The sequence below is a fragment of the Mercurialis annua genome, linkage group LG4 (assembly GCF_937616625.2).
Source record: "Mercurialis annua linkage group LG4, ddMerAnnu1.2, whole genome shotgun sequence".
In the NCBI taxonomy this organism is placed as follows: domain Eukaryota; kingdom Viridiplantae; phylum Streptophyta; class Magnoliopsida; order Malpighiales; family Euphorbiaceae; genus Mercurialis; species Mercurialis annua.
Genome location: NC_065573.1, coordinates 38,728,614 through 38,741,969, shown reverse-complemented (window position 1 = coordinate 38,741,969; position 13,356 = coordinate 38,728,614). Strand labels below are relative to the sequence as shown.

The 13,356-nt window shown below is 33.8% G+C and overlaps 2 protein-coding genes across 2 annotated transcripts; both read left to right on the top strand.

The window, feature by feature from the left end:
• Positions 1–32: 32 nt before the first annotated feature.
• LOC126678069 (plant UBX domain-containing protein 8) lies at positions 33–4,421 on the top strand. The gene is made up of 10 exons (XM_050372940.2): positions 33–289; positions 852–913; positions 1,039–1,591; positions 1,820–1,935; positions 2,078–2,285; positions 2,375–2,575; positions 2,671–2,835; positions 3,125–3,268; positions 3,374–3,430; positions 4,071–4,421. The coding sequence occupies exons 1-10, from the start codon at positions 206–208 to the stop codon at positions 4,176–4,178; spliced, it is 1,698 nt and encodes a 565-aa protein (XP_050228897.1). The 5' UTR covers positions 33–205; the 3' UTR covers positions 4,179–4,421.
• Positions 4,422–6,035: 1,614 nt separating this feature from the next.
• LOC126678783 (scarecrow-like protein 28) lies at positions 6,036–9,419 on the top strand. Its single transcript, XM_050373686.2, has one exon. The coding sequence runs from the start codon at positions 7,063–7,065 to the stop codon at positions 9,061–9,063; it is 2,001 nt and encodes a 666-aa protein (XP_050229643.1). The 5' UTR covers positions 6,036–7,062; the 3' UTR covers positions 9,064–9,419.
• The last annotated feature ends 3,937 nt before the right edge of the window (positions 9,420–13,356 follow it).

The following is a 13,356-nucleotide window of genomic DNA, read 5'->3' as shown; positions in this document are numbered from 1 at the left end:
TTTAAGCCCAAGTTTAATCTACAAATTGGCAGTAGTAGAACATTGGAGAAACTTCACCGTTTCACCTAAATTACACATACTCCCCATTTACTTCCCTCATTATTCAATTTCACCCCAAATTATATATATTTATTATCTCTTCCTCTTCCCATAAATAAAATTTCCAAAAACTCAACCCCATATTTTGATTCTGATACAAGATATAATGGCTACGCCTAATCAAGAAGCAATCGACACATTTATCAGCATCACTGGGGCTACTCAAGCTCTTGCCCTTCAAAAGCTTGAGGTTTTCCTTTTTATTATTTATTTTTTTGCTCTCTTTTTAATTTTTTGTTTACGCTGATGATCGGCTCACTCTCAAATTTTCGATTTTTTATATTATAATCGCTGAATTTTAAGCAATGTTAGTCTTGTTTTGTATTTTCAGTGTACTTTTGTTGGTAATTAGTTGTTTTGTTAATTTATGTAAATTGAATATGTACGTTAAGCTAATTGTAATTGTTACTTTGCTGATTTTAGTGATAATTTAATCATCAAATATTTAATCTGCCATTCTAATTAAATCAACTCTCAGAATTCTGATGTTTTTTTGCTAATCTAATCTTTGTTAAGTTAGTATAGAATTTGTGTTTAACTGTTGCTCCCATGCTTTAATCAATTTGGGTTAGTTAGTTAGTTAGTTACTATAATTTAGTTGGGCTGTGTTCAATTCGTTGGTTTTGAGGATGGCTCTTCATAGTTGGTTGAAATTTTGGACCAACTTTCTTGAAAACAACTTAGTAGCTGTTAGATTCAATTGCTTATAAAGTAGGTTTGTGGTTCTAATATGTATTCTTGCTTGTGATTAGGAGCATCATGGTGATCTTAATGCAGCTATCAATGCACATTTCAACGACGGCGATAGAAGCACGTTAGTGATTTTTTATTTTGCACCCCATTTATTAGTTGTCCTTTGCTTGCTTAACTTTAATATTCCATTCTATGTATTTGTGCGTGATGACTGTTGCATCATTCTATGTTTATCGTATTGCTCAGTGCTCGTGAAGCTCCTACTGTTGCCCCACATGATGATCTTATGGAGATAGATGATCCAAATGAAGTGGCACCTAGGAGAAATCCTTTGTCACTTCTATCTGAAGCTACTTCGATGAACCCTTTCTCACTTCTTGATCCCAATTTTCGTAGCCTATTTGATGGTGGTTCCAATTTTACAAGTCATGCGCCGTTTGTTTCTCATCCAAGAGAGAGGAGAGAGATACCTATAGAGGTCAAGGATGATACTGCTGCATCTGGCGGCTCTGGTAGTACACCTATCATTGAGGATGTAACTGGAACTGTGCTTGAACATGGCCCCATTGTAAGTGGAACTGTCATAGTTGATGATGATGAAGATGATGATATTCCGGCTAACCAAACTGGTAGGGCTGCAACATGGACAGAGCAGAGAGGCGATGTTTCTGCTGACAATGCTCTTCAGAGACATGCTATACCTAGTGCTCCTGATTTTGATAATGTTGCTGACTATAGCAATGATATAGAAGAAGAGATGATTCGAGCTGCTATAGAGGCTTCAAGACGAGAGGCTGAGGTGAGTTAATTGAACACCCTTTTTTTCTTAGTGTGTAATCCATGGGATTATAATATTTACTGTTCAGGGTCATTCTCATAATTGTACCCAGTAAGGTGTTTTATTATGGGTTTATCATGTTCCTTATTTCCTGGGCATTTCATTGTCATTGGAGAACCTTACTGAAACGCTTGAATGCATTTCACTTAAGGGCATCTCTTGCTCCCGTTTGACTTGTGATGAATCCAGGAAGCAGAGCGAGAGAAAGCATTGCGTGAGTTGAGGGGAAAAGTTGGAGCTTCAGAAATTGGAGCTTCTAAACCAGATGAAGTGGAGCTGGGAACAGTAATGGCATCAAACGGCAGGTATATTACACCTTTTTGTACGTTAAAAGGGATAGATGTTATGAAGTCGTGATGTGACACTTCCTGTCATGATGGCTGTGATGAAGGATGAAAGAGCTAACTTATTGGAAGCTATGACATGCTATTTTTCGATGTGATTCAGGGTGAGGACTGGAAGCATTTCTATACAAGATGAAGCTGAAGATCTAGAGGAGCAACCCCTAGTTAGGCATAGATCAAGGCGCACATCTTCTGGCTCTTTGGATTCTTCCAGAGAAGTTGCGGCCGTTGAGGATAGTCCGCCATCAAGTCCTGGACAGAATAATTTAAACAGTCGTCCTCAGCACAACGGAAATGCCTTCTCTGATGAGGTTTTAATGAGCGTCTCATACTATATTTCATACATTGTTTTAAATTTAAAGTAAACTCATTTACTTTAGCTTTGTTTTTTAAATTGAAGTGGGGAGGCATCTCTTCTGAAGAACATGATGAAGCTGTCATGCTGGAAGCTGCAATGTTTGGTGGGATACCTGAAGAGACTGGATATCAACCTCCATATGCACCTCATCAATTCATGCAAGCTGAAGGCCCTTATTCACGGAGGACGCCTCGTCCTCCATCACCATCCTTGCAAGCTCAGCGTTTGATCCGTGAACAGCAGGTTTGATTTTTGTGCTTCACTAGTAAACAAAGATTCAAACTTTTGAATCACGAGTAGTGTTGTGCTGATAAAATGACGTCATTTGATGGACGCAGGATGATGAGTACCTCGCAGCATTGGCTGCTGACAGGGAAAAGGAGATGAAGGCCATGGAGGAAGCAGAAGCTCTTCGTTTACAGGAAGAAGCAGCTAGGAAAGCTGCTCTTGAAGAAGATAGACAGAAAGAGGAGGAATCTCGCAGAAAATTGGAGGAAGAGCAGGTATTTTTATTTCCTCTTCTGATTTTTGAAGCCGGATCAGATGGAAATTTATCTGAGCTTTGACTCATTTTCAACTACTTGGACGTTATTTTTTAAAAACCTTGTCTTTCATATGCCCTTTATTTCTCATGTTTATGGTTTTCCCTGCGGCGTTAAACATCGCCATGGGTAAGGACCAAAATTATTGGTTTCTTGTATGATTCTTGCTAAAGTGGAGCAACTAACCTTTAATATTGATGTATGTTTATGAGACATAAACAGTTGCGTGTGTGTGCGCTCTTCGTTTTAGGAATTTGAAAGACTGTTGGCAGCAAAAGAAGCTTCTCTGCCTCAGGAACCTCCATCTGATGATGAGAATGCTGTAACACTCTTGGTGAGGATGCCTACTGGCGCTCGATGCGGCCGCCGATTTCTCAAGTCTGACAGTTTACGTGTAAGTTACAACTTATTTCAGATTTCAACACTTGAAACTCTATAGACATGCTCTTCTTTTTAATCAATTTTTTTTTTTATCTTTTTTTCGCTTTTTGTTTTACAGTCACTTTTTGACTTCATTGATATTGCAAGGGTGGTCAAGCCCAGTTCTTACAGACTGGTAAGAACTCTTTTTTCATTTCCTACTTGGGTGAGACATATTTACACCATCCATGTTTTCTCTTAAACTAGTGGAAAATAGAAGGATGTCAATTTATATTAGCGTGTTATGAATGAGTCGTGTATCTATTTAAATATATCACATGTTCAATGACCCCGAACATGATTCGTTTAAGTAATAATGTCAAAATTCCAAACCCCTAAATATGACAATTTATGTAAAAGATTAGTACGACACAAATTGTTTAAATTGTTAAATAAACATATCATATTGATCATAGTTTATTTACAAATATTAATTAAATTTAATATTTAAAAATATTAAAGTATGAAAATAAATTTCTAAATATTTATGTAGATATATTTGAGTCATGTTAACAAATTAACACATCAGTACAATTAATGAAACAAGTTGTAAATTTATCCTTCCCTGTTTAGATAGGTTAAATATGTATAAAACAATTCTGTGTTTTAAACGGGTCGATTCGTTTATGACCCGAATCTGTATAAGCTCAATATAGACCAGCTTAACTCCGTGTTGTGTTGTTTAAGGGTCACATTGGGAATTGCCAGCCCTAAAAATAGAATATATTCAGATGATTCAAAACAGAGTTCAACATACTATGCTTTTACTTGGACAGGTGAGACCATACCCAAGGCGTGCTTTCAGCGATGGAGATAGTGAATTGACGCTGAACGAACTCGGCCTTACCAGCAAACAGGAGGCTCTGTTTCTGGAGTTGATCTAAAACTGAGGAATCTGTCAAAACTGTAGAAATTGCTGGTTTGAAGATTTATTATTTTGAAAATTTGAAGTGATACATCAAAATGGGGAAATTATATTTGGGTTCGGTACTGTTCGAAAAATTTGATGAAATTTGAGTAGTAGCTGAATGCATTCAATCCTACTCAAGGGGCAGTGCAAAGGAATGTTCTTTTTTGTACATATTTAGTAATTGAAAATATTAAATTATTGGATAGAATTTCTTCAATCACTGGTTCCTCATTTTAGTATTGTGGTATGCTCATCTTCAGGTGTTTGATATAATGTTAAGATCTGAAAATTGGACCACTTGATTGTTCTCTTCAGCTGTGTCTTTGATTGTTCTCTTCAGCTGTCAGTGATTTTGATTGGTCTGTGATGATTTAGATAGTGACCTGTCCTTATACTTGGATCTTATTGGTACAGATTTTAGGCTGTGTGGTGATGGATGATTTCTTCCTGATTTTACCGTTCTTTGGCAGTTGCCTTTAGGTATACAAAATTCAAAATGCGGTGTTATTGATGCCATGCCCACCTTTCTTACTACTTTGGTAAGGTATATATTGATATCTTTAAATTTTTACTTTGAGTATTCTCTACATTATGATTATTTCACCTTTCGTTACAAGTTTGTTTATGTGCTGTTTTTGCACTATTTGGGTGTTTTTCAGAAAAGTAAATATTGTGGGTGTGCATTCGTTACGAACCAACTCAAATTCAAATTTTATTTTTAATTTTTTTGACTGAACCGAACTTGATCGAATTGAATTTTACTTTTCTTCAAAATTGAACCAAATCGAATTTAGAGGAATGCTAAATTTTTCAAATCAATCCGAGTTGTCTATGGTTTTCAGTCATTTATTTTCAGTTCGGTTTGCTCTAAAACTTAAATTAAAAAATTGTATACCCAAAACTCTATTGAACTGAAAAAACCAAAAAAAAAAAAAGAATTGAATATGACAGGTATCAATATATGGGTATGGTTAGTAAGATTAAGATCTTATCTTATGTACTCAGTACTCCTTTAGATAATTATTCTCACATAGAAATGTAAACTATTCAGAGAAATAATTTAGAATCATTGTTTGGGGTTAAAAAATATATATATTTTCCATACACAGTCTTATGGGTTTTATCTGCCTTTTTCAAACAACAAAATTAAGAACATACATATTTGGATTATGAAAGATTAATTCTTAATATGTCCTTAATTGTATTCTGACACTAATTCTTAATGTATTTATACAATTAAAAAAAGAGCAACTAATTTAGAATTTTAAAATAAAACAATGGATAATTTCTATGGAACGAGAAAATATACTTTTTTGCATGTAGGTTCATATTAGTTAAATAATAAGTTATCATTTTTTTATTAAATTTATACAAATGTCGTCACATAATATTAATTTTCATCTATTAACTTATTTTATATAAAGAAATTTAAATTTTTTAATATTCGTATTTGTCCTAAATTGTTTATTAATTTGGAACGAGGGAGTAATAAAATATACTCCATATGATTCAATTTATTTTAATTTTGTCAATGGAAAAGATTATTCTAATTAATTATTTAATGTCTTATGCAAATGAACCTTTATACGAAAATTTAGTCAAAGTTGAGCTTCATTAATGCGTAATCACAAAAATGGCGGCTTATTATACGCCACGTGTCATGATCATCCATGATTAGGTAGTAAAGTTAAGGAAGTTAACAAAAAAAAAGAAGCCAACGGTCAAGTGAAGACAGGCACGTGCACGTCATGTGACTACACACAGTGTAAGAAATAAAACCCAACCAAGCCCATACACATGCACACACGCCCGTCCGTACACCTAACTGCCCTTTACTTCTCCAACGGTTATATTTCACCGACATACTCCAACGGTCACCTAGACTTTCACTATCAGCCGTGCGATCAACATCCCACGGCTCACATCTTCAGTTTCCCCTCAACTGATCTTCTCGAACCCACCAGTTTCACAGTCCATAATATTTTCTTTTTGTTGGGTAAAACCAAACATTAGGTCCACACACACACATACACAGAATTTAGAAAAAGCAATGATGGAGACAGCCATGGGAGTTATACTAGTAGTAGTTGTATAGGAGTATTTTAGTATGATTATAGTACTACAGAGAGCTTAGAGTGAGTGTGAGTGAGAGTGAGTGAAGCAAATTTGGATAACAAATTTTATTAATTAGTTCATAAGAACACTAAATTTATGCATGTTTGGGGTTCTGGGTTTTGATTTTGATGCCATGGAGTTGGTGAAAACTTCAAATGCTGAGGTGGGTACTGAGAGTTTTGTTGATTTCAGCTGCCAAATTGATCAAGTATGTTTTTTTTACGTTCATGTTCATGGAGTGAGTGTTCAAAGTTTTTTGCAATGAGTTTGTTTTGAAGGTTTTGGAATCCGATGATTGTTTAGTTTTGTTATAGGTTTGCAATTCTTTCATTCTTTTGGGGTGGTGGGGATCTAATTATTTAATTTAATTCATATTCTTTTGTTGTTTATTGATTGATTTCATGCACAAGATTGTCATCTAGGAACACTTAATTCTTTTGGTGTTTTTGATTATTCATCGGATTCCTATTTTTTTTAATTGGTTTTCTTGATAGAAATTCTTTCACACACTCACATTTAGTCTGTTTCTCTTGCTGATTTCTCTTTTCTGAGATATATACATTGCAAAGTTTTATATAAACATTATTATACATAGAATCTATACAGATATTGAATTCAATTTGTTTCGTGTATAGTTCAAGTATTTGTTATTGAAAACTAAGAGAGATTAGGAGAGAAGAAGAAAAAAATAGGGTGGGTGACCAAAAGAATCAAAACAATAGAGAAAATAGGATTTGTAGAGGATGTTGGCTGGGTGTTCTAGTTCTACATTGCTGTCACCAAGGCATAGATTAAGGAGTGAGTCAACATCACCAGCACAGTTTCAAGCTTGTCATTTTCAGTTACCGTCAATGAGCACACAGAGATTGGACTTACCGTGTACTTTCTCTCGAAAAGAATCGTCCCGATCGCAGTCTATTAGGCCCGTTGGTGTTGGTCTATCGGATAAATCACTTGAATCGAAGGCGGCTACTTGTTCACTCAAGCAGAACATTAGGCTCCCACCATTGGCAACAAGCAATCAATCAGTGAAAGAGGAGTTTTGGCAGAAAGGTAAGAGTTTGAAGAGATTTGCAGAGCAGGGTTCAGTTGATGATGAGTCTTATACTAATAGGGCTAAACGAAAAAGAGGTGGTAGTGATGGTGATAGTTGTGAAGGTGGTGATAGTTTGAGTTTAGGCCAATTAGGAAGCGGAAATTTTTGGTTTCAGTCGGGTTTTGAGGTATCTAGAGGCCTAAACACTTCACAAGCTCCTTTTTCATTGACATATTCAGGAGATGAGGATAAGGTTTGCTTTGTTCCTAGTGAGTTGATCACTCCACCTCTGCCATTGTCGAACAATCCATGGGTGGAATCAGTCGTAAGGGAGATTACTGACCTTGGCGAAAAAGACGGAGAGAGTAGCCAAAGGCCAGTAATAAAAGAAGCTTCAGGTTCAAGTGCATCATCAGAAAGTCATAGCTTGGGGCTTAGGCTTAGTGAGAACATTACGGAGCATGAAGTAGGTAATGGTTCTAGGTTTGCTCGTCCATATGGAGGCGCGACAGAAGAAGCTGCAGTGGAGAATCAACAAGAGGAGTATCAGGCATATGAGCTGGTTAGCTTGCTTACAGCATGTGTTGAAGCAATTGGATTACGGAATATGGCAGTGATCAACCACTGTATAGCAAAATTAGGGGATCTTTCTTCTCCAAAGGGAACAGCTGTTAGCCGGCTTATTGCTTACTATACCGAGGCTTTAGCTCTTAGAGTTACAAGGCTTTGGCCTCATCTATTCCATATCACCACTCCTCGGGAATTTGATCGAGTTGATGATGATTCCGGGATTGCTTTTAGGCTTTTGAATCAGGTTACCCCAATTCCAAAGTTTATTCATTTCACAGAAAATGAGATGTTGTTGAGAGCTTTTGAGGGGAAAGATAAAGTTCACATTATAGACTTTGACATTAAGCAAGGGCTTCAATGGCCTGGTTTGTTTCAGAGTTTGGCTTCAAGGACTAATCCTCCTAGCCATGTTAGAATCACGGGTATTGGCGACTCCAAGCAAGAATTGAACGACACTGGTGATAGGCTAGCTGGATTTGCTGAGGCATTGAACCTGCCTTTCGAGTTTCATCCGGTTGTCGACAGATTAGAAGATGTGAGGTTGTGGATGCTTCATGTGAAGGAGGGGGAAAGTGTGGCCGTGAATTGTGTTTTCCAAATGCACAAGACACTTTATGATACGAGTGGAGGAGCGTTAAGGGATTTCTTGGGACTAATTCGAAGCACAAATCCCGTAATAGTTCTGATGGCAGAGCAAGAGGCCGAACACAATGTTCTGAATCTGGAAGCAAGAGTATGCAATTCTCTCAAGTACTACTCCGCAATATTCGACTCAATTGATTCTAGCCTTCCTTTAGACAGCCCGGTTAGGATCAAGATAGAGGAGATGTTTGCAAGGGAGATTAGGAACATAGTTGCTTGTGAAGGAAGCGACAGGCTCGAAAGGCACGAGGGTTTTGAAAAGTGGAGGAAGATGATGGAGCAAGGCGGGTTTAGGTGCATCAGAGTTAGCGAGAGGGAATTTCTTCAAAGCCGAATGTTGTTGAAGATGTATGCTTCTGAGGATTATAGTGTTACACAAATGCAGGATGGATCAGCACTGACTCTAAGTTGGTCAGATCAGCCTCTATACACTATCTCATCGTGGGCGCCTGTCGATATCGCCGGAAGTTCATCCTCGTTTTCTCAGCCAAGTTGATCGTCGGAAGGTTTATTTTCTCATACATATTGTTTAGATTTTGATTCCATTGTTGCATACAGAAAGAGTCATTAATTAAATTCTTTGTAGGTAGACAAAGCAGTTCTATTCGTTCATTCTTTTGATGCAGATAAGATAGAAAGAATCATATACTTAGTTTCATACTGGTTTCAGTTTATAGAGTTTGGAGTCAGTTTTATGTTTCATTATTCTTTGATTCTTTATGTATTCATGAAATTCTTTGTAGTTCATTTTATTTGCTGAAAAGGTTATTAGAGTTTATGAACCTTTTTTTCCATTGTACCTGAGAATAATAATCTTTATTGTATGAAATGATTCATTTGATTTCTATTCTATATGTTTGATAAAACCCTCATTCACTCACTTTCAGAGTTTAGCTAATGTGCAAATTTGACACTTAAAGAAGCAACTTTGATGAGACATAACCAAGTAATGAAACATGAAAAAGCATAATTGTTAATCAATTTCATTGAAAGAACTTGAAAATATTGTATGATAAACTACTTAAATACTATCAATTTTATCCTTAAACTTTATGCTTTAGTCAATCAGTACATAATTTTACTTTATTATTAAATTGATCATAAATATGTCTATCATTACTGATTGGATTAATTGCAAAATAAATCATGGATTCGGTGTATTTTGCGATTATAACATGAGTTTTGCATATTGGTAATGTCAAATATTAATTATTTATTTTTTGCAATTCGAAAAACACTTACATGAATAACGGAACAATGTATGTTATGTTGTTCATATCTACATTTTTTTATTGGAGATACAACGTAACAGCCTCGTATCAAACACAACATTTCATTACAAAGGGAGTATTTACGGAAAAATTCACAACTTTTTATTTATGTAGTTACAATACAACTTATACATTAATATAAGTAGCAGATTTATATGAAAAAAAATACTGGTGCAAAGTGCAAACTTTTATACTTTTCTTGAATTGGTCCCTAACTAAACTTTATTGTTTATGTAGTCATTATACAATTGCGTATCCAATTAAACGATCCTTTTTGGACGGAACTGAGGAACATGTTACTTAATTAGTAATTACTATTGACTAACTATGATAATTATCCACGAATTTCTAACAGCCAAATCTTTCGATGAAAGAATTTTGCCCCAAGTGAATTTCATGCACACCACAAGTCATGACACTAAAGAACGCCAAACAAACTTAACTGGATCTGCATCTTGCAATTTTTTTGCACAAAACCAAAATTATTGTTACTATAATCGTTTTATTGAATGGTAGTTGAATTTACAAAAAAAAAAAAATTCATTCATGGAATCAAACATTCATTTTCAGTAACGGAAAGTAACTAAATGATTTTTGGTGCATTTATGCTTATGTGAATGACAAAAATAAGATATCCATGATATCAAACTATAATCCTTATTTCAAAAGGATTCCTCATCTCAAACTATATACTTTTATATAATATGAAAAGACATGCATTTATTCATCTATCTGCATAAGCAATATATCATCGAAAATTAATTAGTCGTCTGTTACTAAAAAATAGATATTTGATTCTAAATAAGCAAAAATTAAAATCAAGTTACTGATGCCCATGAGATATATAGCTCAAATAGTATAAACGTTGAGCAGCAAATTGTTAGGTCGTGGGTTCAAATCCTCCCACAAGCGTTTTCCATTCTCAATTATCAGAAAAAATCCTCTTACTCAATCAACTGCAAAAAAATCATGCTTCGGAATTTGCTGACGGATTACCAATGACAATAATATAAATAAATAAAAAATTGGCTAATTAATTCCAGTACTACCTCATCGGAATGTTGGGCTCAAACCCAAAATTATAATTCAAGTGTATAAAAGAATTAGCTCGCAGCCAATACAGAACTTTTAGCTTAGCTGTTCTGCACTTTGTAGTGTATCACATAAATCATCAGCCAAACGACAAATTGCTAGTTGTCAACATGTGTCCTATTCGCCTCTTCAATTCTTGCCCGTAATGTGTTCGTCCATATTTATCAAAAAGTACACTCATTCACCAACGCAATGTCGTTCAGATGTTCTTCAAAATTCATCCAAAAATGGCATTAAACGTCATATATTTTGCATTTCTTCTTTCTGTGACACTATTATCATGGTTGTCAATTTTTTTAGAGTTGGTGGTGACAGTGGCTGTGATGGTCAAATATTTTGAAAATTTTATGTTTTTTACTGTAATTTTAATTTGGACCCCTTAAATATTAAAATGTCTAATTTTCATCTTAGTATAATTACTCTATTAAACTTATTTAAAGAAGAGAATACAAAATACTATCTTTAGCGCTTTTTTTTTTGTATTAAAGCATAGTGAAATAAATTCAAAATATTGAAAATGTTAATATTATTAAACAAACAAATAAAATTTAATATATTAATTTAAATTATATGATTATCACTATGTTTACATTTACAATAATACCTTCTTCTTTTTTGAGGCAAGAATTCTTCACGACTATTCAAATAAGATTTAAAATTAAGGATTGATTATTATTATCATTATGAATTTAGAGATACAAATTGTTTTTTGTTTCTAAATTTAAAATTTTAAAAAAATCCAAATATATTAATTTTTTTTAACTGAAACTCCTCTTTATATGAGGTTTCAATTATATAAATTTAAAAGTTCATTAATAAAAACTATTTTTTAAAAATGAAGGAAACCCGTAATTCGAATCTAAATTCAGAGGCTATAATAATTATTTCCTTGTATTTTTTATAGGGTATATAATATTCTATAATTAAGGTCTAACTATACCAAAAAGCCAAATCTTATTGACTTTCTGAAAATCTATCAAAACCTTTCGGGAATTAAAAATGTATTCAATTATATTTATTGAAAATTTATTCAATTTTTTAGAATTAATTTATCGAAGCATATGGCATCTCAATTGTCTACTGTGGTTATTTCTAAATTTTAAAAAAATTAATATTTAATTGCCAAATATATGCAACTAAATTAATTTTGAAAATTTAATAAATTTTCAGCAAATTGGTGAAATTTGAATAAATTTACGATTTTTAAAAGGTTTCGATAGATTTTAAATGTAAAATAAAAAAGGATTGACTTTTTAGCACCATTAATCTATAATCAATCCTGCATTTTTTTGATATTTTTATTTAACAAACGACTGTTTATCCCACACAACAGATGTGCCACGTCATTTTTATAACAAGCTAATACGCATTCGCGATAGATAATCTTTAATTATTTCTTATTTTTTTTATCTTTAAACATTTACACATGGCTAACGACTCATTGGTTTGTTACACGAATAACATGGCACAACTGTTGCGTTGTATAATTATTCTTAACAAAAACCAGCGAATCTCAATAATAGTATATGCACTTGGCCCCGATAGTTCCACTACGACTGAGAGAGCGGACTGGTCGCGTCTGACCACACTCTGATGTCTAAATCAAATGTTTTATCGTAGAAGAGGATTTAATCAAGTAAGGAGAATGATTTAGAGTTCATACTTTGATTTTGATATCTATGTATAGGGTTTAGTCCAATTAGTATTTGATTTGGAGTCATGACTCATCTTTATGGACTTAATGTTTTATATGGACTCTTCTTAGTTCTTAGATTGCATAGCTAATTCTTGATTTTTTAGGGATTAAGATTCGATGTTCAGACGAGATTTGTTAGATATTTTTTATTTTTCAAATCGTATTTTGATTGGATTTATTTTATATGGATTACTAGTAATCAGTTGTTGTTTTTTCGGGTATAAATTCCGGTGTATGACTCGGTTAGACAATCTGCGTATCTATCGAGCCTTTTTTCTAAGTTTTTGTTCTAGATAATGACTTTTGATAATTTGCTATCAATCAGTAATCAAGAGTTGGGTTTTGCAAAAGAGATGTTTGCGGTTAATAATACCATAGCATAAATACACTTTCCCTTGTATCTTTCTAATGCTTTATGACAAATATATCACATTATGATATCAAAAGATATAAAAAATTCCGTAAGTCATAAGTGAAATACATAAATAGGAGCATTTTTTACAGATGCATACAAAACAAGGCAGACGTTTTATGAACATGTCTTTTTTACTACTAAAAAAACGCTTGTTAGAAGAATTGAATCTACGACCTTAATAGAATGCAACTCAACGCTTATATATTTGAATTATGGCTCATTTGGTTTTATAATTTTTTATTCCACTAGCATTTGTTAAATTTAGTCGAGAATGCCTGATTAATTTTTTTATTTTAGTATAATTATTAAAAAAAT